A 22,453-nucleotide genomic window follows, 5' to 3' on the forward strand; every position below is an offset into this window, starting at 1 on the left:
GGATTTCAAGTCTTAAAGTTCGTCAAATTCAGACACTGACATTTGTTGCTTCGCGCTAAAATCTCCGTACATCTTGACATCATTTAACTACTGCGGTCGACCTAAGACAGCCCCACTCGGCTAGCTGCAGTGCCTGTGCGAGTGCAGCGACCCCCCGGGCCTGTTTACGGCAGTGACTGGACCCCAGCACTGGGAAGCTGGTGCCGTATCGATCCTTCCTTGAATTCTGGCACGCGCCTTGGCGCACATTCTCTGATATCACCAACTTTGTGCCCCTTCTTTCCTGTCCCGTCCTCTTCCTCCTTCCCTTCTCCCAATCCCAGACCTGTCACCAGTGAGGTACTCAGTACCCAATCGCCAGCGGACGAGCTTTCACAGTCCAGCAGCTGTCGCAACCATGGGTAGCTTCATATCCTGGATCAAGACGAACCTTGGGGGCTCGCAGGGCTCCGACTCGCGCACGGGTGAGGCCCGCAGTCAGCAGCCTCAGTCCCTCTCGGGCATGCTGAGCACTCTTGTGCCACTGCTCGTCATCTCCTCCATCTACATCATCATCTTCCTCGTCCTGAGGCGATCCAAGAGGCGGTTCTACGCGCCGAGGACGTACCTAGGCGCGTTGCGAGAGAGGTGAGTACTCATCCATGGCATCAAACAGCCGCCAGATCCTGACGAGAAAAATAGTGAGCGATCGCCTGAGCTCCCCAGGGGCTTCTTCAACTGGTTCGGCACCTTCTGGAAAATCCCCGACGAGTATGCGCTCCAGCACCAGAGTCTCGATGCCTATCTGTTCCTGCGCTTCCTCCGCGTTTGCACGACAATCACCTTTGTGTCCATGATCATCACCTGGGTTGTCCTCTTCCCCGTCAACGCGACAGGCGGCAATGGGAAGACGCAGCTGGAAATCCTATCGTACTCGAACATCAACATTGACACCCAATACAATCGCTTCTACGCCCACACCTTTGTGGCATGGATCGTCTACGGCTTCATCATGTACACAATTACCCGCGAGTGCATCTTCTACATCAACATCCGCCAGGCCTATCTCCTGACGCCTCAATACGCGAAGCGCATCTCGTCGCGCACCGTCTTGTTTCTATCTGTGCCTGACGACTATCTCGACGAGGCCCGTCTGCGCGCCATCTTCAGCAACGATGCGGTCAAGAATGTCTGGATCGCGGGCGAGACCAAGGAGCTGGACGATCTCGTGGAAGAACGCGACAAGGTTGCGATGAAGCTCGAGAAGGGCACCATCAAGCTACTCAAGGCCGTCAACAAGGAGCGCGCAAAGGTCGCCAAGAAGTCTGGGGGTCAGGTCGCCCAAGAGAGCGACCAGGACGCTGAGCACGGCAACATCGCCGCGCGCTGGATCACCGACAAGAAGCGCCCCACGCACCGCACTGGGCCTCTTGGGCTCATTGGCAAAAAGGTTGACACGATCGAATGGGGCCGCAGCGAGCTGCACAGCTTGGTTCCCAAGACGGATGCGGCCCAGGCCGAGTTCATCGCCGGTAACTACAAGAAGCACAATGCCGTCTTTGTCGAGTTCTACCACCAATCTGACGCCCAGGCTGCCTTCCAGGTCGTCTCGCACCACCAGGTTCTGCACATGGCACCCAAATACACCGGCGTTAAGCCCGAAGAGATTATCTGGAAGAACCTGAACATCCCCTGGTGGCAGCTCATCATCCGCCGCTACGTGGCCTACTTCTTGATCGCCATCATGGTCATCTTCTGGGCCATTCCGGTGGGCATCGTCGGTATCATTGCTCAAGTAGACACGCTGAAGCAGCTGCCTGGCTTGACCTGGATTGCCGACATCCCCTCGGTCATCCTTGGTGTCGTGTCAGGTCTACTGCCCTCGGTGGCGCTGGCCATCCTGATGAGCTTGGTTCCGATCTTCATCCGCATGTTCGCCCGCCTCGCCGGCGAGGTCACCGAGTCCCGTGTCGAACTCTTCACGCAGAACGGCTACTTTGTCTTCCAGATTGTCCAGGTCTTCCTGATCCGCACCCTTACCGACACGGCGTCCACGGCGATTGTGCAGATTGTCGACAACCCTAGTTCGGTCTTTAGCATCCTGTCTACGGCCCTGCCTACATCGTCCAACTTCTACGTCTCCTACTTCATTCTGCAGGGTATCACCATTGCTACCAGCGTGCTGACCCAGGTCATTGGCTGCATCATCTTCAACCTCATGTACAAGTTTCTGACCGGCACCCCTCGCGCCATGTACAACAAATGGACTTCGCTCAGCGCCATCATGTGGGGTAGCACCATGCCCGTCTACGCAGCGATTGTGGTCATCAGTAAGTCCTCTAGTAAGGATACTTCGTTTCGACGCTAACCGAGCAGGCATCACGTACGCTGTCATCGCCCCCATCATTCTCTTCTGGGCCACCTTGGCGCTCTTCCTGTTCCACCTGGCCTACCGTTACAACATCCTCTTCATGTCGGACACCAGTATCGACACGCGCGGCCTCTTCTATCCCCGCGCCCTCAAGCAGCTCTTCACCGGCCTGTACCTTGCTGAGATCTGCATGGTCGGCATGTTCGCCATCTCCAAGTCGCCTGGCCCCGCCGTCCTGATGGGCGCCTTCCTCGTCTTCACCGTTCTCTTCCACATTACGCTGATGCGGTCCCTGGGCCCCCACCTGTCCGCCCTCCCTCGCACTCTCCAGGTGGAGGAAGAGCTGTTCCAGGAGCGCGCTGCTGTCAATGGTTCCGACCCCGAGGCCGACTGCGGCCGCGTCCCCAAGGAAGATTCCAACGGCAAGGCTGCCAAGCTGAAGGGCATGGGATCCAACCTGTTGCCCGGCAGCAAGCCCGGCGCCGCGCCCAAGAAAGGCAACTTCTTGATGCGCTGGCTCAAGCCCTGGGTGTATGCTGACTACGCGTCGCTCCGTAAGATGGTGCCTCACGAGGACATGGTCGACATGCGCGCCGAGTACTCGCCTGAGGTTGAGCAGAATGCCTACTACCCCCCGTCGGTGACCAGCGAGACACCCATCCTGTGGATCCCCGCCGACTCGCTGGGCGTGTCCAAGCAGGAGGTTGCCCTGACGAGCAAGGTGATTCCCATCACCGACGAGGGCTGCACGCTGGACGAGAAGAACAAGCTGCACTGGGATAGCGAGAGCGCCCGCCCTCCTATCTGGACCGAGAAGATTTACTACTGATACCCGTGCCTGGTACAAGCCGGTACAAAACGTACTTATGTCGGGGTGGGATGAAATTTTGAGAGGCGCTCGGTCGAGTTTGCTGATTAATTTCTTTGTTTAATGTTAATATATCGAATGTCTTCATGTGGAGTAAATGCCCAGTTAGTGAAGCACAATAGTCTATTATTTGTTCACAACCTTGGCCAGCCAAGTTACTGACGACATGGACCTTGTTGATCACACCGCAATGCGAACTAACCCTGCCGTTCCCCGATAACACGCAGCGAGGGGGAGAAGAATGATAAATTAATAGCGCAATCCTCCATCCATTGCTGGTTGGACCTGCGGGATTCTGGAATCTGGAGAGCGCCTATCTGGCCGAATGGGACGTTTCACGCTGCCAAAGGCCTTGAGCTGTCCCGAATCCAAACGTAACCACAGGGGTTGCTTGCTTGCTTGCTAGGAACGTGCCTTGTTTTTGGCTCACCTGACGAGAGACCTTCCTTGTTGGGGACGAGGGCGCGGCCGCAAGTCACAAACCATCATGCCTGGTGAGATAGATAGGCAACGTAGAGGCAGTGAAGCGGACGAGTTGCCTCTGATGGTGATCGCCCATCACCAATCAAGCCAGCCAGCCAGCCAGCCAGCCCCTGCGACAAAACAGAGTGTCACAGCTTGATGAATCGTCAATCTGTCAATCAGAGAGATCACATGTCATCTCCCATTGTATCATCCATCCCTGCGTCGCCCGCATGCACGCAGCACGGTCGCCTCCACCTGGATTCCCCCCCCACCGAACAGAGTTCGCCGTCACCAGGACAACGCGCCGTGCCGCGTCAGGTAAACAATCAACATCACCCCCGACGACGACCAATGGCCGCACTGAACCGGCTGCATCCGAACCAGAACTTGGCAGATTGGAGTCTGGAACTTTGACTCAGGATCTGATTGAGTGCATGAGCTTGCAAGGCTCCCACTCTCGAGGTGTCTAGCAGGGGGGAGGGAGGCATCCCAAGATCGAGAGGGGACTGTTGATCTTTGTCTTTCATCCTTGGGTAGTCTTAGTTGACACATCTCTGCTTCATCTGCTTCTGCAACATCATTAAGATCATCTTGTCTTGCGCGCAAGAGTTTCGCCCATAGCGCTGATCGCCAAAAAACAGTACAGAAGAAAAGAAAAGCCGAGTAAGAGAAAGACAGGAAGAATCCGCCTCCTCCATTCGACTGCTGGCGGGCGCGTCCTGGTGATGCCGTCATGAGAGCACGTTAATCCTCATCCCGCGCACCAACCATGGCCCTCTTCCTCGCGCTGGCGGCATTGGCGACAGCGCAGAGCATACCGTACACGCCGACGCGACTGTTTACATCCAGCTGCGGCAGAAACAATAGCGACAACAATGACTGCTCGGGCGGGGATCTCGCATACATCTTGACGGACGGGTCACTTTTGTCCTACAACTACTCCTCATCGTCCACCGATCTCGACGTGGTGACCGACAAGTTGCCGTTTAACAGCACCGACGATGAAACGTACAACGCCGTCAGGACGAGTGCGGGCCTGACAGTGTATGGAGGAAAGTGTGGTTCCGCAAATGGGCAGATGTGGACATATACGACGAAATGGGAACAAGTTACTCTCAAGAACGATGGCAACGGATATGGACCGTGGTTCCTGGGTGGCATGATCGCGCAAGAGTCCGACTCCGCAAACGACACGACTCTGTACGCCTACGGAGGCATGTGCGGATCATCACAATCAGCGGGCGAGTACACCAAGACCATGCTCAGCATCGCGCCAGTCAACGAGGATCAGGCAGCGATCCCTGACAGGGCGGGCTTCAGCTTGGGCGTGGCCTCGACAGGGGGGCCAAGGGTTCCCATGGCCGGCTTCAGTCTGACGACGTTGGAGGATGGGGGCACTGTCCTGCTGGGAGGTCATGCGCAGGCTGGGTTCATCAACATGAGCACGGCAGCGGTGTGGTCTCTGCCGGGGGAGACCTGGGATTTCGTCGGCATCAATGCGCCCAGCTCGGCTTCATTAGGGGAACTGGTCAAGGATGAAGCCAGTGGTGTCTTCTCCCGCTCTGGCCATACAGCTGTCCTCAGTGACGATGGAAGTAGGATCGTCATCTTGGGGGGTTGGGTTGGGGACGTTGATACCCCGGCTGAGCCACAGCTTGCCGTCCTCGACCTCGGGAACGGATATGACGACTGGACGTGGGACATCCCCAAGGAGCAACCCACAGATGGACTGTACGGCCATGGCTCCGCCATCTTGCCGGGGGACGTGATGGTCGTCTACGGAGGATGGACCATTGGCGGTGGCAAGAGCAAGAGAAGCGACAAAGGACTGACTTTCTTGAGCCTTGAGGACATGACCTGGTCGAACAGCTATACGAACCCAAACAGCGCCAGCGGAGGCAGCGACAACACTAAGGGCAGCAGCAGCAGCAATAACGATGGGGGCAACACAGCAGGCGGCAGTGAGGGAGAGTCCGACGCTGCGCCTGACAGCACCGACGATGGTTCAGGACCAAGAACCCTTGGTCTGGGCCTGGGTCTTGGCTTAGGACTGGGCCTCATCCTGATCGTGGCCCTTGTGCTCCTGGGCTGCCGTTACTGGCGGCGAAAGAAGAAGCGTGACAGCAGGGACTCGATGGTCCGAGGACTCGCAACGAACATGACGCCCCATGCGGAGATGTCCGAACAGGACGACTTCTTCTCCGTCTGGGGCCGAGGCAACTGGGACGCAGGGTCGATGCAGGATCCGTACAGCCTGGGACGCAAGAGCTTGGGATACGAGAGCTTACGGGGCCAACGAGCTGGTCTCCATGAGCCCAGTGCCATGCCACCACCGTTGCGAATACCAGGCAATACGAGGCCTTTGCGGACGGGGTATGCGCCTGCCCAGGGGAATCGCATCCACCCGATCCTCGAAGACGATGAGGACGCGGACTACCGGAATCCTCAGACACCCACGTCCGACGTGCTGACCGACCCATTCGCCACGCCAACTACCGCGCCTGTAACAGCAGCAGCAGCATACTCTCCTATGAGGGGACTAGCGACGCCTAGCCCAGAGGGGAGACGACGTCACGATCCTGATGTGCAGGATTGGGTGTCGGATGTGGACGCCTCTGACGGGCTGCTCGCCAGGATGGGAAGAGTTTCGCCCACGAGAAGGGACGACGACAGTCGAACGGGCAGCAATCTCAGTGAGGCATCGTCGATGCTGAAATTCACGCCTAACGGACGACGGCAGCAGGGACAGCACGAGAAGCCGGGGAGCTCAAGTGGCAGCTCGCTCAGCTACAATACTGCGCAGTCGCATGCCGCCTCGTTCAACATGCTGCAACGCGAGGGACCAGGTCTGCTGCTCGGCCACACGGGACCGACATCCCCCGCCTACGACGACGACGAGGCGCCTGGGTCGCCGTCCAAATCCAAGCCCCGACGCGGCTGGCTGGGCTCGCTGCGACGCGTGTTCAGCACGACGGACAGCGCCAGCTCTCGAGAGACGATCACGCCCTCGCCACAGTCGTGGCAGCACGACGACAGCCAGGGTTATTCGGAGGACCGCATGCCCGGACTGAGCGGCGAGCTTCTTAGGAGGAAGCAAGGTCGTCGCGACTGGGAGTTTGGGCACCCGCCTGAACAAGCACACGGAGGTGGTCCGGGGCAAGACGACGCAGGCCCCAGTGAGTGGGATATCGAGCGGGCGGCGGAGCAGCGCCTTGTGCAGGTCATGTTCACCGTACCCAAGGAGAGACTACGGGTGGTCAACAGGGCGGAGAATGACGGGATCAGCGAGAGGAGCGTGGTGAGTGTCATACCGCCGCACCAACCACCGTCGCCTCCGCCCCCGATGCCTGCCATTACGACCACGAGAGGGGAGGAGGACGACAAGATCAAGCGGGTGACGCTGAGTGACGGTGATGTCTTTGTGGACGATCACCATGATGGTGGTGATCTGGGTGTGCGTGAGAAGGACTATCTGATGCCCATCGATGCGAGGAGTGCCGGCGGGAAAAGCAGTCTGAGTTTGACGGACGATGGGGACAGTAGCTCACGGCGGCATAGCGCGGTCATTGAGACGGCGGAGACGATGACGATGGAGAGGCCCAAGCCTGCGTCCAAGGTGCTGAGGATGGTGCAGAGCATTGAATCGGCCAAGAGCCTGGGCTTGGCCAAGGATGCGTATGTAGAAGGATAAGGGCTGGATGATTTGGGGGGATAACACACTTGGGCACGGGTAGCATGGAGTTTGGTGGTTCTGTCTAATTGTCTCGGGTACGACAGATATATATATAGGTATATTTTTATGCGTGTATGTATGTACTATAGGTACGCAATGGGTATCTATCACGTCTTGTAGCCAAATCAGATATTGTATGCCCCTGTGTATGTCCGTCTAAACCATCAGCCGTTTGTTCCAGGCCAGTATGGCCTCGACGAGGCGCCGCCCGGGAAAGTCGAGGATCACAATGCCCGTTCTCGAGACGCCCTCGACCTTTTCAAAGTCGCGCAGCCACTGGCCCGTCATGTCGTTCATACCAACGACGGTCCTATTCATGGGCCCGGCGGCGGCCTCGATAGGCAGCACGCCCACCGAGGCAGAGACGTGCGCGAGGTGGAGCTTCTTGTTGTCGAGCGGCGCGGTGGCGGCGTCCATGAGTGCGTCGCGGATCGCCGTCCACTTGTCCGACAGGTGGTAGATGTCGGGGATGATCCAGTAGTCCTCCAGCACCATCTGGTCGCCCTCCCAGGCGAGGCCGTACGGCTTGGCGTTTTCCGTTTGGAAGTTCTGGAGCAGGAAGATGCGGGAGCGCAGCTCGCCCAGCGTCGGGATCGGGCGGATGCGGTCGTAGAGGTAGAGGTGCGACTGCGCGCCCTCGGCCGTCTCGGGGGACGAGTCGAGGTAGTAGTTGAACGTCTCCTCAAACGACCGCGTGTTGGCCTTGCCGATTGGTTTTCCCTCCTCCTTGAGCCGCATGACAATGGCCTCGCTGGGGTGTGCGTCCAGAAAGTCAAACATGGCCAGCAGGACCTCGTCGTACTCGAACCCCGTGAAGCCATTGGCGTGGTATATCCTCAGCTTGTTGTCCTCGAGCCGCGCGCGGATGTCAAAGTAGCGCAGGCCGCTCTCCAGCTGGGTCGTCAAGTTTGCGTTTTGGCACTGCAGCTTGATATTGTCCGTCATGTTGTAGGTCATGGTGTCGTGCGTGCCGGGGATGCTGAGGCTCGTAATGGGCGTCTCATCCGGGATGGAGGCCATCCAGTCCGCGTGCTGGACGCTCGAGGCATCGAAAGACCAGCTGCTGGCATAGCCGCGGTAGCAGGTGCCTGAGGGGATCATGCAGGGCGCGAGGGAGAGGAGGGTGTAGAAGAGCACCATGCAGAACGCCGTGGCTGTGAGGATGAAGGACGGCAGCCGGCGAGGTCGGAGGATTGCCGGGCGCGGGAGGCTGGGGAGCTTCTCGGGAAGACCCATGATGGATATATGTGGCGGGGGGCAACAAGACAAATACTGCGATCACATTGGGAGCACGATTCTCCTGGAAATGGAATGCTCAAGGTGGAAGCTCGCGGTTTGATGCAGTGGTCATGGTCCCATGGTTGTGCTTCAGGGTCCAGCTTGACGACGTCACAGCTGCGCGGCCGGCTCCGTGTTGCTATTGCAGCCTGTGATTGGTAGGGCATCCTGGTTACCCTAAGCCTCTTAATGGTGTCACAGCTGGTGTACCCTATCGCTGCCGGTGATAGGATATCATCGCCTCTTGGTGCTTCGTGTGAGTAGGTATTCTCTGTTTATTGATGAAAGCTGGTTTTGCTATTTATCTTGGGGAGACAACGATGGTGAGCGTTGGGTGTTTGTGCAGGCTGGACACACTCAACAAGCCTCTCAAAAGCAGGTACACATTCAAAAGTGCAAAGAAAAGGACATGTACATCCCACACAGGTTCAATTGAAACCACAGCAAATTAGGCGATGCCAAAGGAGCCAGGAGCACTGCATATCGAAGCACGCAAGGACTGAAAAGAACTCCGTATTCATCAATGTTGCAAATGAGCGAACCATGTGAGGTAACTTGTCTTCACTAAAGCACCTGATCACTCGCCTACCCGGTAGAGAGACCTCCAGCGAAGCCAACGCAGCAGCTTGTCCACGGAACCGAGGCTGGCAGCCAAACTCAACCATTGAACCTTATCACGAGGCGCAATCTAGACGCCGTTGAGCGATAGCATAATCTGCACAGTTCTGGCGTCCGTGTGGGCGTAGAGCTTTGGGTTGGCCAAGAGGTGGAGATGCCTCTTAGTCCGTCGAACACCGAAAAAAGTTCCCAAACTTCCCCAAGTGCATGCATCGTATGATTGTCCATCTCACTAGGCAACGCGGGGCTGAGCACAATGATTAAAACAATCATTCAACACCCCGCGTCGTCTGCAGGCATGTGCATCGGCGGAGAAGTAGAGAGCACCCTGACCAGTGACTACCACATCGCATGGTCGGTTTCGAGGACGAACTTCCATGCAATAAACGCATGAGGGGGCTTTGCGTCCAGGCAAAACTCAAAACAAAAAAAAGGTTCAAATACGTAAATGCAGGGCGGCAGCCTTCCTAGCGAGAGGGTTGCACGCTCAGCGGGAAATACGAGTTGAGCCTATTGCTGATCGTCACGAACCGCCTCCTCGTACCATTTCACCCGCTGCGTGGTGTGTTCCTCGTGAGCTTTTTGCCCGATGCCACTGTAATAAGTGTGCTCAGCAACCTCCATATCGTCTGGCCTGGCGTTGTTTTGGAGCTTCAGAGTCAATGAGGATCGCTGTATTCTCGCGTTCTACTAGTGTCGATGCTAGCGCACGAAGGCGCAAGCCCACCGACCTTCCTCTGACGATGGCTGGCCGAGCATCTAGTCTAATAAATCGTAAAAGACAGTAAGGACTCGGGGAGGATGGTGGGGATGCCCCCTCGCTTTCACCCTTTTGCCTTGCTAAGAAGTCTCGGCAGTAAAAAATCTTTCAGGTCGTTGACGTCGTGGTGGGGGACACTCCAGTCGCATTGGCATCTCGCACGCGCCGCAGCTCAGCGAAATGATACGAGGGTGGTTAGGGTCAGGATAAATCAAACACAGCCTGTGAGGAGCAAGCGGACAAGCCTGATAATCACATCAGTTGACCACCGGGAATACGCAACGCGGCATACGCCGTATTTCGAAGCAGTTCACTAAATGAACTCACACTACGTACGTACAGCATCAGCGAAGATGGCGCCTCCAGTCGCGTGGTGATCTCGTGGGCATGCGTGTCTCAGGAGTCAGGGCGATGAAAGAAAGTGACAGAGTGTGGCTGCGGGGGCTAGCACTATACTAAACTGCAATTGCCATCCACTGTTCATAATCGGGACACACTGCAGAATCTTTTGGGTGTCCGAGACAGCCGTAATATTGGTTGTGAGGAATTCGATCAGATCTCATGTCGGCACCAGCAGAAAATGCGTCCCAAACTTCACATGTGATGTTGTCGCATTGCACAGTCGCAAAACGTGGCACGATAGATGCAGTATTAGTTAGGTAGGAGGAGTTCGTACGTACGTAGTAGCCGCAATTGATAGACAAGAGTCCATCAACTCGAAACATATCGAGCACCGATCCTCCCGCCTGTGGACGTCGAGAGCGAGTCGTGGGTGCTGGAATGATTTCACTCTGCTGGGGCCGACAGATGAGCTTCATTTCGTTCCGAGGGAGGACATGGAGCCAGTGCAAGCCACACTCGAAACCCCGTAACACCCACCAATTTGTTTCCCATAACATCGCCGCGAGCGTGCCATGAACACTGTTTATATAAAAGTTGTCTACGTACCAAAAAGTCAACAAAGGGCCAATGATCCTGCACACGCGATCGAGTCGAGTCTCGCGTCTTGTGTACGGATGCTGGGAATTGTTGACCTCGTATTCTGCTTCGTACTGCGGGCCGCCGAGGCGCCAGTGGTGACAAGCGCCCAAGCTACGGAGCTTTTGGTGCAAACTCCAGGTGCTGCGCAGCTCCAGTCAGCGCTGTGCAGTGGTCTGCTGTCCGCGGCTCCACTCAGTTACTCGGGCCGTGCAGCTCACCAGATGGTGATGCATCCATTTCTGATCAAACCCGCAAGTGGCAGTTAGCGCAGAGCTTGATAGTACTTTGCACTGCGCACTATGTCCAGTGGGCTTCGAAGTACCCTCGAGGCACTCTATAACTCCTGGCCGGCACGTTTCTCTTCCGCCTGGGCAGCGTCTGTAACATCAACAACCGGAAGGAGCAAGCGATCGCCCAGGCCCTGTATGCGTACGGGGCCCTCCAGTCCAGCGATACTGGACGCTCTCTGTCTGTCTCTGCCAGGCGGCTCCATGTCGTCCAGTCCCAGCCCCAGCCCCAATCCAAACCGCCCTCGTCAACTTGGCCTCCTCTCTTCCTTCACCTCTCGATAGCCTCAATCGACCAGCGATCCTCGACGCCGGCTGCTGTTCTATTTTCCTTTCTTGGAGGACCTGGCTTGGCAACGCTCCTTTTTTCTTCTCTTTCTGTTCTGTACTTTTCGCACCTTCTCGATCTGCAGGAAGCCAGTCTGCCGTCCCAACAAAGCCCCCGAGGACGTTTTCAGAGCCATCAACACGCCACCACATTCCAGTCAGACCTCGTCTTCGAGTCTTCCCCTCCCGCCCGGCTCCTGCTTATTTTCAATCGAAACCGGCCGACAACACGGGAATAATCGATCCCCCCAGGCAACGTCCCTGGCCTCGCACACATTCCCACGCAGCCGTGGTATCCGCCCTTTGCCCCAGATTCAGTGCTTCGTTGCATACTGTTTCCGGGTCCTGGTCGTTGATCATCGTCCACGATTTACCAGGTTTGGGTTTCCACCATTGTCGGCAACGGTCGCGGAGGAGTCCCCAGAAACCGCTCGCGTCGGCACATCGCGAGGGGCTAACAGATTCAAGGTGGCTACCTATCGAACTGGACTTGCCCTCCCCCTGGCCACACCTCGGACTCATCCCACATCGACAGCCCTCTCACGCGACACAACTATCGGCATAAGGTTCAACCACCCTGATATGAGCTTGAAACAGGCCCGCTGTGCTACCCTGGCTTGTATCTAAGCGCATCTTCTTGGACACACCTTCCATCACATCAACATGGCCTCGCCGATATCGAGGAGAGCAGGCCTCGGGGTTCTGCTTTTCCTCGCAGCAACTCCGGCGCTCGTGAGCGCCTCTGTGCCACTCGATCTCTGCGCCTCGTTCAACTCGGGAACCACGGATGAATGTAGGTCACACTCATGATAGTCTCGAGTTGGGACACTGACTCTTCCCAGTCCGCGATGATTACCAAACGAACGGTCTTTGCTTCGATCACTGCAAAGAAAATTACGCCTTTGCTATCACCCAGCAAAATTCCTGCTGGTGTTCCGATTTCGCCCCGTCAGAAGACAGCCAAGTGAACCTGTCAAAGTGCAACCTGCCCTGTCCAGCATATCCCGCCGAGAACTGTGGTGGGCGTGGTCTGTATGGCTATGTCATACTCAACGGCAAGCTCCCAGAGGGGACACGTGGGCCTACGGAGTCGACGTCGACAACAACAACAACAACAGTAAGTCTTGCTGATTCTTGCCCTGCTTTGACATGATTCTGCTGGTCACGATTCCGCCATGACGACCCTACTACTGCCTGGTTGACAACACTGATTTACCGAATGCGGTCCTCATTCTATGCGCTCTGCCCTCGAACCGACGACGAAGCAAGTGCTTGCCCTCATCCCAATTGCCGTTCTTGTTGCGTCGGACAGCCAGTGTAGCTAAAGCCCCATGTGCAGTCTGAGGAACCCACATCGACAGAGAAAACCCAGGAGGAGTCGACATCGCAAGAGCCGAGCACTACGACCACGGCCACGTCAACCGAGGAAGAATCAACCACCACCACAACTGTATGGCCAATTTGCCTTGACGATGCATCTGTGATGGACTGTGATGTTGTCCAATTTGCGAGTGCCTTTACTGACATATCTTTGCCCAGACCAAGTCGAAAGCCGAATCAACAACGACGACTGAGACGGACACGGATGTCCCGCAGTCAACGACAATGACCCAGACCGTGACTACCGACGGCGAAGTGAGGACGGTCACTGTCATCCCTACAATAACCAGTGGCGGCGGCAACAGCGGGGAAAGCGCCAATGACTCGGCCGGGTCACAAAGCAAGAATGACGGCGGTGGTCTTGGCACGGGCGCCGTCGTTGGCATTGTGGTCGGTGTCATTGCTGCCGTTCTCATTGCAGCGGGAGCCATTCTGTTCTGGTTCTTCAAGCGCCGCAAGAGGAATCAGCAGAGTGATTACACCGAGGACCCGAGTGTGCGTGGCAACTCGTCGGATCGGGTGGGCTCCTCGCACCCTGAGATGAGCAAGGGCGCTGGCGCACTCTCAGGCGCCGGCAGCAACTCGCCTACTTCCACCAGCAACCGGAACAGCATGCTAGCTATCGATCCTCGCATGGATCCCTTTAAGCAAGGGCTGTACATGCGCAACGGCAGTCACGAGAGCATCAACACGCTGCGCGACGACCACGACTATTCGAGACGGATCCAATCGCCCAAGGTCCTCCGGGCGACAAACCCGGATCCCGATAACAATGGTTGATGGTCTCACACGCCGTGACAGATTTCTTTTCCGGGCCAATATTCTTCGGGGTCGTCTTGGAACATCAGACAAATGACGACGCGCACGAACTTTCATGCTGTCTACACTGGGAGTCGGGTTTCCAGTGGTTGGGATACTCTTTGCATTTTCGAGATACCACGATGGCGTTTGCATCTTCCGGCTACACACACACACCCACACACACACTCATCACATTACCGCTCATATTACATTGCACGTCAAGCCGTGCCCATGCGCGGCCTCGGCGCGTGAGAAGTAGGAGAAAAGTATCTGCGCCACACTTGCACATATCACTCCATCTTTTCGAGTCCCCGAGTGCGTCATTCATCACCATCGCTAGGCGCGGCAGAGATCAAGCAGTAGCAGCAGCAGCAATGATACAGCAGGAGATATAATACAGTTCGCTACGGCATGGAGAGAAGATGGGACGGGCGGATTCTTGTACATATATGGTTGACGATCCTGGTTTGAGCGTACGGTATATACACAGCACCATGGCACGAGGCGCCCAATATGAATTGCATTTTAAGATGATTGAACTTGTCACCGCGGCACACATGCAAGAGTTGTCAGAGTTACAAGAGTGGTCAACGTACATTATCATTCGCATCTCCTCGCCTTCCTACCCTAACGCCATTCTCATGCTGTACATGTCCGCAAAAAAAAAAAGAAGAGAAAAAGGAAAGAAATACGGGAGTAGAAAACGCCCCCTCCACATTGCATCGGACTCTCTGCTGTCTCCTCTGATCTCTCGCGTTTCATCCTCGCACATTGATAGTACACGTAGTGAGTATGGGTGGCACGCACTGCTGCCGCCGTCAGAAACGCTCATTCCCCATCCTCGTCTCGGGCCATCGTGGTTGTTGGTGCAATTTCCGCCCGGTCGTGTTTGTTGTAGCGTTCAACTCTTCCATAGCGGACAATTGCGTGCCCTAACGCCGTTGTCGTTTCTCGCGACTATGGTCACCGCCTCCACCGGGAGGGCCTTGGGGGGGTGGTATTTGTGGTGGCGGTGGCAGTCCCGAGCCATCGTCTGTCCTCCGTCGGCGACGATCGTCACCGCCTCGGCTGCGGCTGCCGTCGTCGTTGCGGTAGCGCCCTGAGCCAGAAGACGATGATGGCGGGAGCATGCCGTCCTTGAGTAGGCTGCCGCCGCCACTGGCTCCGTTTTGTCGACGAGACGACGAGTCGCGAGACTCGCTGCCGCCACCGGCGCCGGATCGTCTGCCTTCCCTCTCGCGGTATTCTCGGTGGTCCTTATGCTCCTTGTCACGCGCGGGGCTGCGCTCTCGCTCGCGGTCCCGGCTGCTGCGGCGGGATCGGTAGGATCTGTCGGACCTGTCCCTGTCCCGGTTGTCGCGACGGTCGCGGCTGTCGTGGCTGCCGCTGCCGCTGCCTTCATCGAAGCCGCCGTTGGGGGGTTTGCTTCCCAGCATAGGGTCGGCACGCTCGTGACCTGGCGTCGTGACGGGCGAGCCTCCCGTGAGGACCTGCACATCCGAGTTGGCCAGCATGGTGCGTGGCTGGCCTCGACGAGGGCCGTTGCCTGCGTTGCCGCCTCCAACACCACCGCCGACGCTGGGGCTGTTGGCCTGCAGTACGTTGTTGATGCCAGCGAGCTGCCTCGTGCCTTGTCTGGCATTGTTGTTGTTCGGTGGTCGATCCCTCGAAGAGTTGTCGGCAGCAGCAGCGGCAGCTGCAGCGTGCGCATTGGCACGAGGGTCACTCCTGGGGCGATCTGGGGCATCTGCAGTCGGGCCTTGCGGTGTAGGGCCAGGTCCAGCTGACGGTGAGGCCGGTGCTCCTCGTCCGGAGTTGCCAAGCTGGGCCAGACGTTCAGGATGGACCCCACCGCCGGACGGAGCGTCGTTCATGTTCCTTGATCGGTCATTGTGATGCGAGTGACCGCCCCCGGGTCCCATAGGCGGCTGATTGGGCGGACCAGGGGGAGGAGGTCCGTCGTTGCGTCGCCCACCACCGTGTCCACCAGGCCCATGAGAATGCGTGCGTCCGGATGCAGGCCCCGTAGGCGGCTGTCGCTCTGGCGCTTGTTGCGCGCTGTCCTGCTGTGAATGCGGTCGCGGCGGTAGGGCTCCAGACGAGGAATGGGCCCCATAGCGCTGGTCAGCTCCAGGCGCGCTGGGAGAAGGCAGAGGGGGTGCGTGTCCGTGACCCTGAGGACCAAGATGTCCGCCCCTAGCACCACGTCCGCGACTCCTAGGGCCGGAGGGAATGTCTGGGGTCGACTGGACGGGGTTGAGTCGCCCGTAGTTGGAGTCTTCGTGGGCGCGAGGGTCAAAGTTCTGACGCATAGTGTCCGGTCCACTGGGAAAAGGTCGATCTCGAGGACCGGGGGATCGCTCTCGGCCGCCACGAGCAGGCGGACGCCTATCATACGGTTGATCGAGCTGGCCAGGGCCGCCCCGTCGTGGGGAGTGCGTCCTTCCACCTCTGTCTCTCACGTCATCTCGGGCAGGCCGGGATGGTGTACCACTGGCATCAGCAGCTGGGCCGCCCAACAGGGCTGCGCGGTCGGGGTTGATGTGCTCTGGTGTCTCTGCCGGCCCGGGACGGCGTCCACGACTCGGCTTTTCCGAGTCACTGACACCGCGAGGTCCGGGAGCAGAGCCGGGCGCATCGTGACGCAGCAGTGCCGCACGCTCAGGGTTGATGGGCAAGTCGGGATTTTGAGGTGTTGGCAATTGATGAGCGGACGGTGGTCGCTCAGGAGGCAACTCACTCACCCTGCCACCACCACGGCCTTCACGTAGAGGTCGATCGCGCTCCTGGCCGGGAACGGGTCGTGGCCCATGATGAGATTCGCGGGGGTCGAGGCCACGTCGATCCGGTGGCTGGCTCATGTTATGCTCCGCCCAGTCCTTCTCCTGACGCCAGTTGTCACGCGGATCGTGGCGGTGTTCGCGAGTGTCGCGTACGTCACGAGGCCCTCGCGAATCTGAACGAGGGTCCCGAGCAGGAAGTCCTTCACGTGGGGAGCTGCGCGCGTCAAGCCCTTCGCGGCCACCTCGAGCATCCCGAGGCTCTCTAGTCTCCCTAGGGTCACGTCGGTCGCCTGGACGAGCAGGTGCGTGAGCGAATCGATCACTGCTGTTGGGGTGAGCGGGTATCGGGACATCGGGTCGGGTGGGCAGATGGTGAATGGGGCGATTCGGCAGGTTCCCAGGTCTGTTATTATCGTTCCTGGATGTCGAAGAGCGTGAGGTATTGGACGAGGCAACGTCTCTCTTTGGTGTATCTCGCCCATGGGCAGGCGAGGGCTTTGACGGGAGCGAGTCGGTGTTGGACTTGGATGGTTGAGTCGAGCTGTCTGCGCCTCTTGTCTTCGCGGCATCAGCCACCTCGCCATCTTCCGCTTCGTTGCCGCCGCCAGTCCTCCTGGTGTCGGCGCTTGTTGGCTTGAATTCGGCTGCTGCCGCGTTCAAGCTACCCTTGTCTTCGGACCTTTGGCCGCCTCCCACCTGGTCTGTGTTAATCGAGCGATCCGTGGACTGCGTCGGAGATGTACGTACCGAATTAGGGCGGAAGGCCTGAACCATCATCCACTTGGGTTTCCGCCGCATGAGTTCAGACAATGTACCTTGGGCGGCCACAGACAAGTCCACCCGGTGGGCTGCCTCCTCGTCGCCGGATGACTTGGACGAGGCACCCTCCCTCTCGTGGATGGTCTCGAGCTGCTTCATAAACTGCTTGGCCTGGAAGTCAATGGCAGGGAAGAAGTCAATGACGCGGTTGAGCACAGTCAGTGCGTTGCGGATGTGCATCCACTCCATGCCGCCCAGGCAGCTCTTGAGAGCCGTGTTGAGATTCCTGTGCCACTTGAAGAGCATGTCCTGGAACTGTGCGTGCTCGACAAACGTGCTGGGCTTGCCATTCTCGTCGACTGTCAGTGCGAAGCCAAGCTTGGGCTGCTCCGCCGGCCCCTTGGCTTCCCGCTCGTAGACGCCAAGCTTTGGGTGATCCTTGCTGGCCTTCTCGGTTGGCAGAGGGGCATTCTTGTGCCACAGCGATAGATTCTCCAGGATGAGCGAGAGGAAGCGTCCGACATTCTCGGCTTCCCGGACAGATGTGGCGAAGATCAGGGCGCGGAGACGATTTGCATTGAAAAGCCGGTCGTAGAGCGTCATGAGCTTGAAGCCAGGCGCGTTGCACTCGTGCATCATCCTGATGAAACGATAGGTATACTCAGCATCGGCCGGGGAGACAACCACACGGGGTAGAAAGCAGCTTTCGAGCAGCTCGTCCGCAATCGCCTCTGGGCTTGGCTTGGGGTCAGGAAACGCCGACTGAAAGTGCTTGGAGAGGTAGAACTTCCACCGACCCTGACGCAACGCGTGCTCCTGACGTTCCTCGTGCAAGCCAATCTGGAAATTCATAAGTTCCTTTCTCTTGGCAAGCCTGCGGTCCATCACACGGCGATTTGTCATGTCCGTTCGATCTTGGGCCAGAGCCTTCTCGGTCTGCTCGACGTGCTTGGCCTCTTGGCGGTAGATGTGGTCCGGGCAGTACAGATCACCCAACTGGAGTGCCCAGAACGTGACGAAGAGGTCGGGCGTGATCTTCTCCCAGACGTCAGCAGGCAAAATGTCCCTGATGGACTCAGCGATGGGGGTGAGAACAGCGCCATCGAGGGACGGCTCGTCGGTCTTTTGAACCTCTGTCGCCGTCGTCTCCTGGCCCGCCTCTTTCGCAGATCCTGCCTCGACCATCTTCGCGTCCCCATCCTGGTCTTTTGCGGCGTCCTCCTTCTCCTGTGTCTCCTTTGACTTCCAAGGGAACATTCGGTGCGAGAGGCTGCTCCTTCCAATGTGGAACGCCAAACTGGCGTCCAGTCCAAACGTCCTCATGAGGTCCAGTATCGAAGGGACAAGTTTGTCAAAGGTGGCTGGATCAACGTTGCTCCAGAGGAAGTCGACGTACTGGTACAGAATCTTGTGCGAGTCGTCCACAATCGTCGACAGATACTTGATATGCGCCTCGTCCTCATCGATCTGGAACGGACGCGCTTGTCTGAACTGCGCGAGGTTGGTGAGGATTTGGGATGCTAGTTCGGTCTCCGTCAAGGCCTGGATCAGGCGCTTGGAGCTCCGGGCGTTGTCGTAGCGCAGGTCGCCCGACTTGACGAGGGTTTGCTTGCGGAGGTACTCGCCACCCGCCATGCCGAGGATCTGGTCGTACGAGAAGTCGGACGCGTCGACAATGCCGCCCATGGAGGAGAGGAACTCCTTCAGAATGACCAGGTCTGTCGAATTACCAAGCGACAGCTGCTCATCGACGTAGCTGAGCACTGGCACGGGTGTGAGGTTCGAATAGCGGCGGTATACCTTGCCGACGAAGCGCGACAAGGCCGAGAGCCACTTGCTGGTAGTCAGGGCGTGCTCGGCCTGTGTGCGGCTGCGGGGCTTGCCGAGGGAGCTCAACAGAGACCAGATCAGTACGTCGTACGACAGGTCCGTAAAGTACTTGGCGCACTCAACAAACGCCTCGATCAGATTCGGGTACGACTCCAACTGGCCAAAGGCGACGGTGAAGACGACGCCGGGTGAGGAGTAGGAGGTTTTGGCCAGGCGCTTGGCCATCTCGCTCAGGTTGGTCAGCGAGACACGCTTCATGGTAGCTCGCGTCTCCGCCCTGGCGCGCTCAAAGGCTGTCTTCATGCTGGGCAAGCGGGAGGTCTGGCCTTCAAACCACTCGGCGTACAGGGCGTAGCGAGTGGTGGTGTCGAAACGCTTCAAGAGGGTCCAGATAGCATCCACCACCGAGGCGTTCGCGTGGGTGTGGCTGAGCGCTGGTAGGAGGAGGCGTTTCAAGAGTTCCCTCCATCGTGTCTTGTTCGACTCCGAGGGGTCAACATGCAAACTCTTGGCGCCAATTGTGGCCAGCTTGCCGAGAAGGGCAGCGTCCTTGCCAATGTTGACGCCGGAGAAGTTGAGGAAGGACTCGCAGAGCGTGAAGATGTCGTCGACGGTTTGGCAAACGGGTATGTTGTCGGTCCATTCATCCCAGTAGTAGTGGTAATCCTGGTTGTCGCCATGGTCGTTCTTGTCCGGCGTCGGCCACTTGAGGGTCTTCTTGATGGTCATCGGGCTGACCTTGACGCTCCCCTTGGGCACGCCTGTTTGGTCGTAGTCTGGCATATTCTTGACGGGACATGTGGCCGACGTCGAGAGTTTGGGCTTTGACTCTTCAAAGACCTTGCTCACACAGACATGCAAAATACGATGGATGCCATCGAGCACGTCTGGATATGCTTCGGGTATCCAGGGGAAACGACCAAGGATAAAAGTGGCTTCTGGCAGTGCGCCGATGGTGAGGAGTTGGATGAGCAGAGACACCTTTTGCTCGTGAGGTTCGTCCTTTTTCGCCTCCTCAGGCTCCTTCTTCGTCGTCTGCGTCTTGTCGGGCTCATTTTTGCCTGCTGGCAGCCGGCGAGGGGGGGCATGTGGATTCTCGTCCTCGTCGTTGGTCAGCGCACCAGCCATCAGCAAGGCATTCATAGAGCCTCCGCGCGCCTTGCGCTCGGCCTCCTCCACCTCCTTCATCTTGGCCTCTCGAACCTTCTCCATGCCTTCGTCAGGTGGTGATAGGTGGGGGTAGAGATCGGGGAACGAAACGAATCCAATCTTGATGAGGAGCGCGGCAAGGTAGAGTAGGTTGGCAGGCAGTACGTCGGTAGGGTTGCGGTTTGGCGAGTAGTAGAAGAGCAGCTTGAATCCGAGAAGGTTGGCGGCGACGTAGTTGCCATGGGGCGGGATTGTCTTTGTGATCTCGACCCATGCTTTCCGCGCAGCGACGACGGCATCATCGCCATCCTTGCTTTGCCAGGCATCGCTGTCTGGTTGAGAAACACGTCGGCCGCCGATTTCGAAAAAGGCCTCGGTTCGCACCTCGCGCGCTCTGTCCCAGAAGCTGACATCCCGAAGCAGGCGCTTGGCGCTGTTGTCTGCCTCGTCCTCATCCGAGGTGAACCACGCTGGGTAGCCAGGTGTGGCCCACGTAGGCAGGCCGCCGATGAAAGCGTCGTTCCCTTCGACGAGACCCCCCTTGGGCCACCAGGAGCTGTCGTGCAGGAGCCTGACGAAGAACTTGAACTGCTTGACGAGCATAACGGCAAACACGTCCAAGGTCACATCCAGTGTGCGGCCCACGTCAATGTCAAATGTGCCCACGAGGGCCTTGATGCGCTCAAAGGTCTCCTTGGGCACGTCCGTGCTGAAGTTGTCGCTCGTCATGTGCAACTCTGTGATGAGCTTGGCGTAGCCTTCCGACTCCTCGCGAAGCAGGTTGTAGTTGGCCTGGCGGTAGAGATAGTTGGTCGCATGCTTGACGCCCGTCCTATCGAATTGATTCCGCACAAGACCTAGTTGCGAGAGGACGGTTCCTTCCAGCACGCGCCGCGCCAAGTCGACCGAGATGCCCGTTTCCTCGAGAAAGACACCAAGGGTGGGCACGAACCTGCCCGCGCCGACATCGAGGATGAGCTGAAGCAGGTCGAGAAGAAGATTATGTGGTGAGAACACGGGTTCCTTAGACGGGTTGGCCTCACCCAACATCTCCCTGACACAGCGCCCAGCCTCTGTCGGCGGCATGCGCCCCTCCATGACCGAGTATATGAATTCCTGGAAAAGCACCGAGAGCTCTGCTGTGTCCTGGTCGTCTCGAGACTGGCAGCCGTGGCTGACAATCTGATTTCGTGAGCCGTCGGTCCAGCTCTTGAGCTTTTCGTCTGTGAGGTGTTCGTATCGGCGGTCGAAAAGGGCAGGGTTCGTGGATGCTGGCGTGGGTGGCTGCATTGTGGTCGTCGTGGGCGTCGTGAAAGATTTGGGAGGTGCTTGTGTCGTAGCTGGCGTCGTAGGGGGGCCACCGTTGTGCGCGTTCGATTCTCTGCGTGAAGGCGACGGGCTTGGCTGCGTCTGGTTCCTACCGCTCTGACTAGCCGAAGAGTCTCGACGATGGAAGCTGTTGTTCCTGTGGCCTCCCCCGCGACCGCGACCCCGGTTGCCAGCGTCCCGATCATGCTGAGCAAGGGACGTGTCACCTGGGCGGTGCGGCGAGGGTCGCCCACCCTCCGGGGGAGCGGGTTCGGGGCGCTTGCGCTTCTGAGGCATGGCTCAGGAAGAGTCGCTAATGGCAATTATGGTGCGTGTATCATTTGAAGGCTGTTTTTCTGTGCACGGGAAGCTGAAGTGGTGATCAGCAGCGGGTCCTCAAACGGTCGAACAGAGCGGGTTGCGACAAACATCGTGGGCGGGCTTCTCGAATCAGAGTCGCAGCTGCTCTTGAGCTGTAGTAGATGGAGCACAGGATTGGAGCCGTCCAGAACGCTTTGTAGGTTCTTCCTTGCGCTGGCGTTGATTGCACGTAGTCGTGAAGGGAGCGGTAGAGCTGTGTACGAGAGCTCGTGATTGGAGACAAAGAGAAAAGCTCAGGCCAGCGCGGCTCGATGTGAATGGAGGACTTCGCAAGGGCGCTCGAGCAAAGTCAACGCTGACGCGATTCAGCAGTCGCTCTCGACACTGCAGAGGCGGAGAGAGGAAGAATGGGCGATGGTCGCGTCGCTGTGCGGGAAACTGGAGCGAGCATGCGA

At 57.9% G+C, this 22,453-nt stretch overlaps 5 protein-coding genes across 5 annotated transcripts; 3 read left to right on the forward strand and 2 right to left on the reverse strand.

The window, feature by feature from the left end:
• Positions 1-397: 397 nt before the first annotated feature.
• F5Z01DRAFT_639210 (uncharacterized protein) lies at positions 398-3,179 on the forward strand (the record flags this gene model as incomplete). The annotated part of the gene is made up of 3 exons (XM_046262428.1): positions 398-627; positions 682-2,309; positions 2,356-3,179. 3 exons carry the CDS (start codon positions 398-400, stop codon positions 3,177-3,179), a joined length of 2,682 nt encoding a protein of 893 aa, XP_046115536.1.
• A 1,095-nt stretch (positions 3,180-4,274) lies between these two features.
• Positions 4,275-7,473, forward strand: F5Z01DRAFT_272488 (uncharacterized protein). Its single transcript, XM_046258688.1, has one exon. The coding sequence runs from the start codon at positions 4,453-4,455 to the stop codon at positions 7,372-7,374; it is 2,922 nt and encodes a 973-aa protein (XP_046115537.1). The 5' UTR covers positions 4,275-4,452; the 3' UTR covers positions 7,375-7,473.
• Positions 7,464-8,940, reverse strand: F5Z01DRAFT_663183 (PLC-like phosphodiesterase). The gene has a single exon (XM_046264018.1). It carries the CDS (start codon positions 8,650-8,652, stop codon positions 7,573-7,575), a length of 1,080 nt encoding a protein of 359 aa, XP_046115538.1. The 5' UTR covers positions 8,653-8,940; the 3' UTR covers positions 7,464-7,572.
• A 3,224-nt stretch (positions 8,941-12,164) lies between these two features.
• Positions 12,165-14,049, forward strand: F5Z01DRAFT_272911 (uncharacterized protein). Its single transcript, XM_046258690.1, has 3 exons — positions 12,165-12,460; positions 12,510-12,784; positions 13,207-14,049. Exons 1-3 carry the CDS (start codon positions 12,331-12,333, stop codon positions 13,825-13,827), a joined length of 1,026 nt encoding a protein of 341 aa, XP_046115539.1. The 5' UTR covers positions 12,165-12,330; the 3' UTR covers positions 13,828-14,049.
• A 334-nt stretch (positions 14,050-14,383) lies between these two features.
• F5Z01DRAFT_663194 (transcription factor/nuclear export subunit protein 2-domain-containing protein) lies at positions 14,384-22,452 on the reverse strand. Its single transcript, XM_046264019.1, has 2 exons — positions 17,379-22,452; positions 14,384-17,327 (listed from the first exon to the last, which is right to left on the reverse strand). Exons 1-2 carry the CDS (start codon positions 21,972-21,974, stop codon positions 14,781-14,783), a joined length of 7,143 nt encoding a protein of 2,380 aa, XP_046115540.1. The 5' UTR covers positions 21,975-22,452; the 3' UTR covers positions 14,384-14,780.
• Between the last annotated feature and the right edge of the window lies 1 nt (position 22,453).

This window comes from Emericellopsis atlantica (assembly GCF_019669845.1).
Source record: "Emericellopsis atlantica unplaced genomic scaffold F5Z01scaffold_26, whole genome shotgun sequence".
Taxonomy (NCBI): Eukaryota; Fungi; Ascomycota; class Sordariomycetes; order Hypocreales; family Bionectriaceae; genus Emericellopsis; species Emericellopsis atlantica.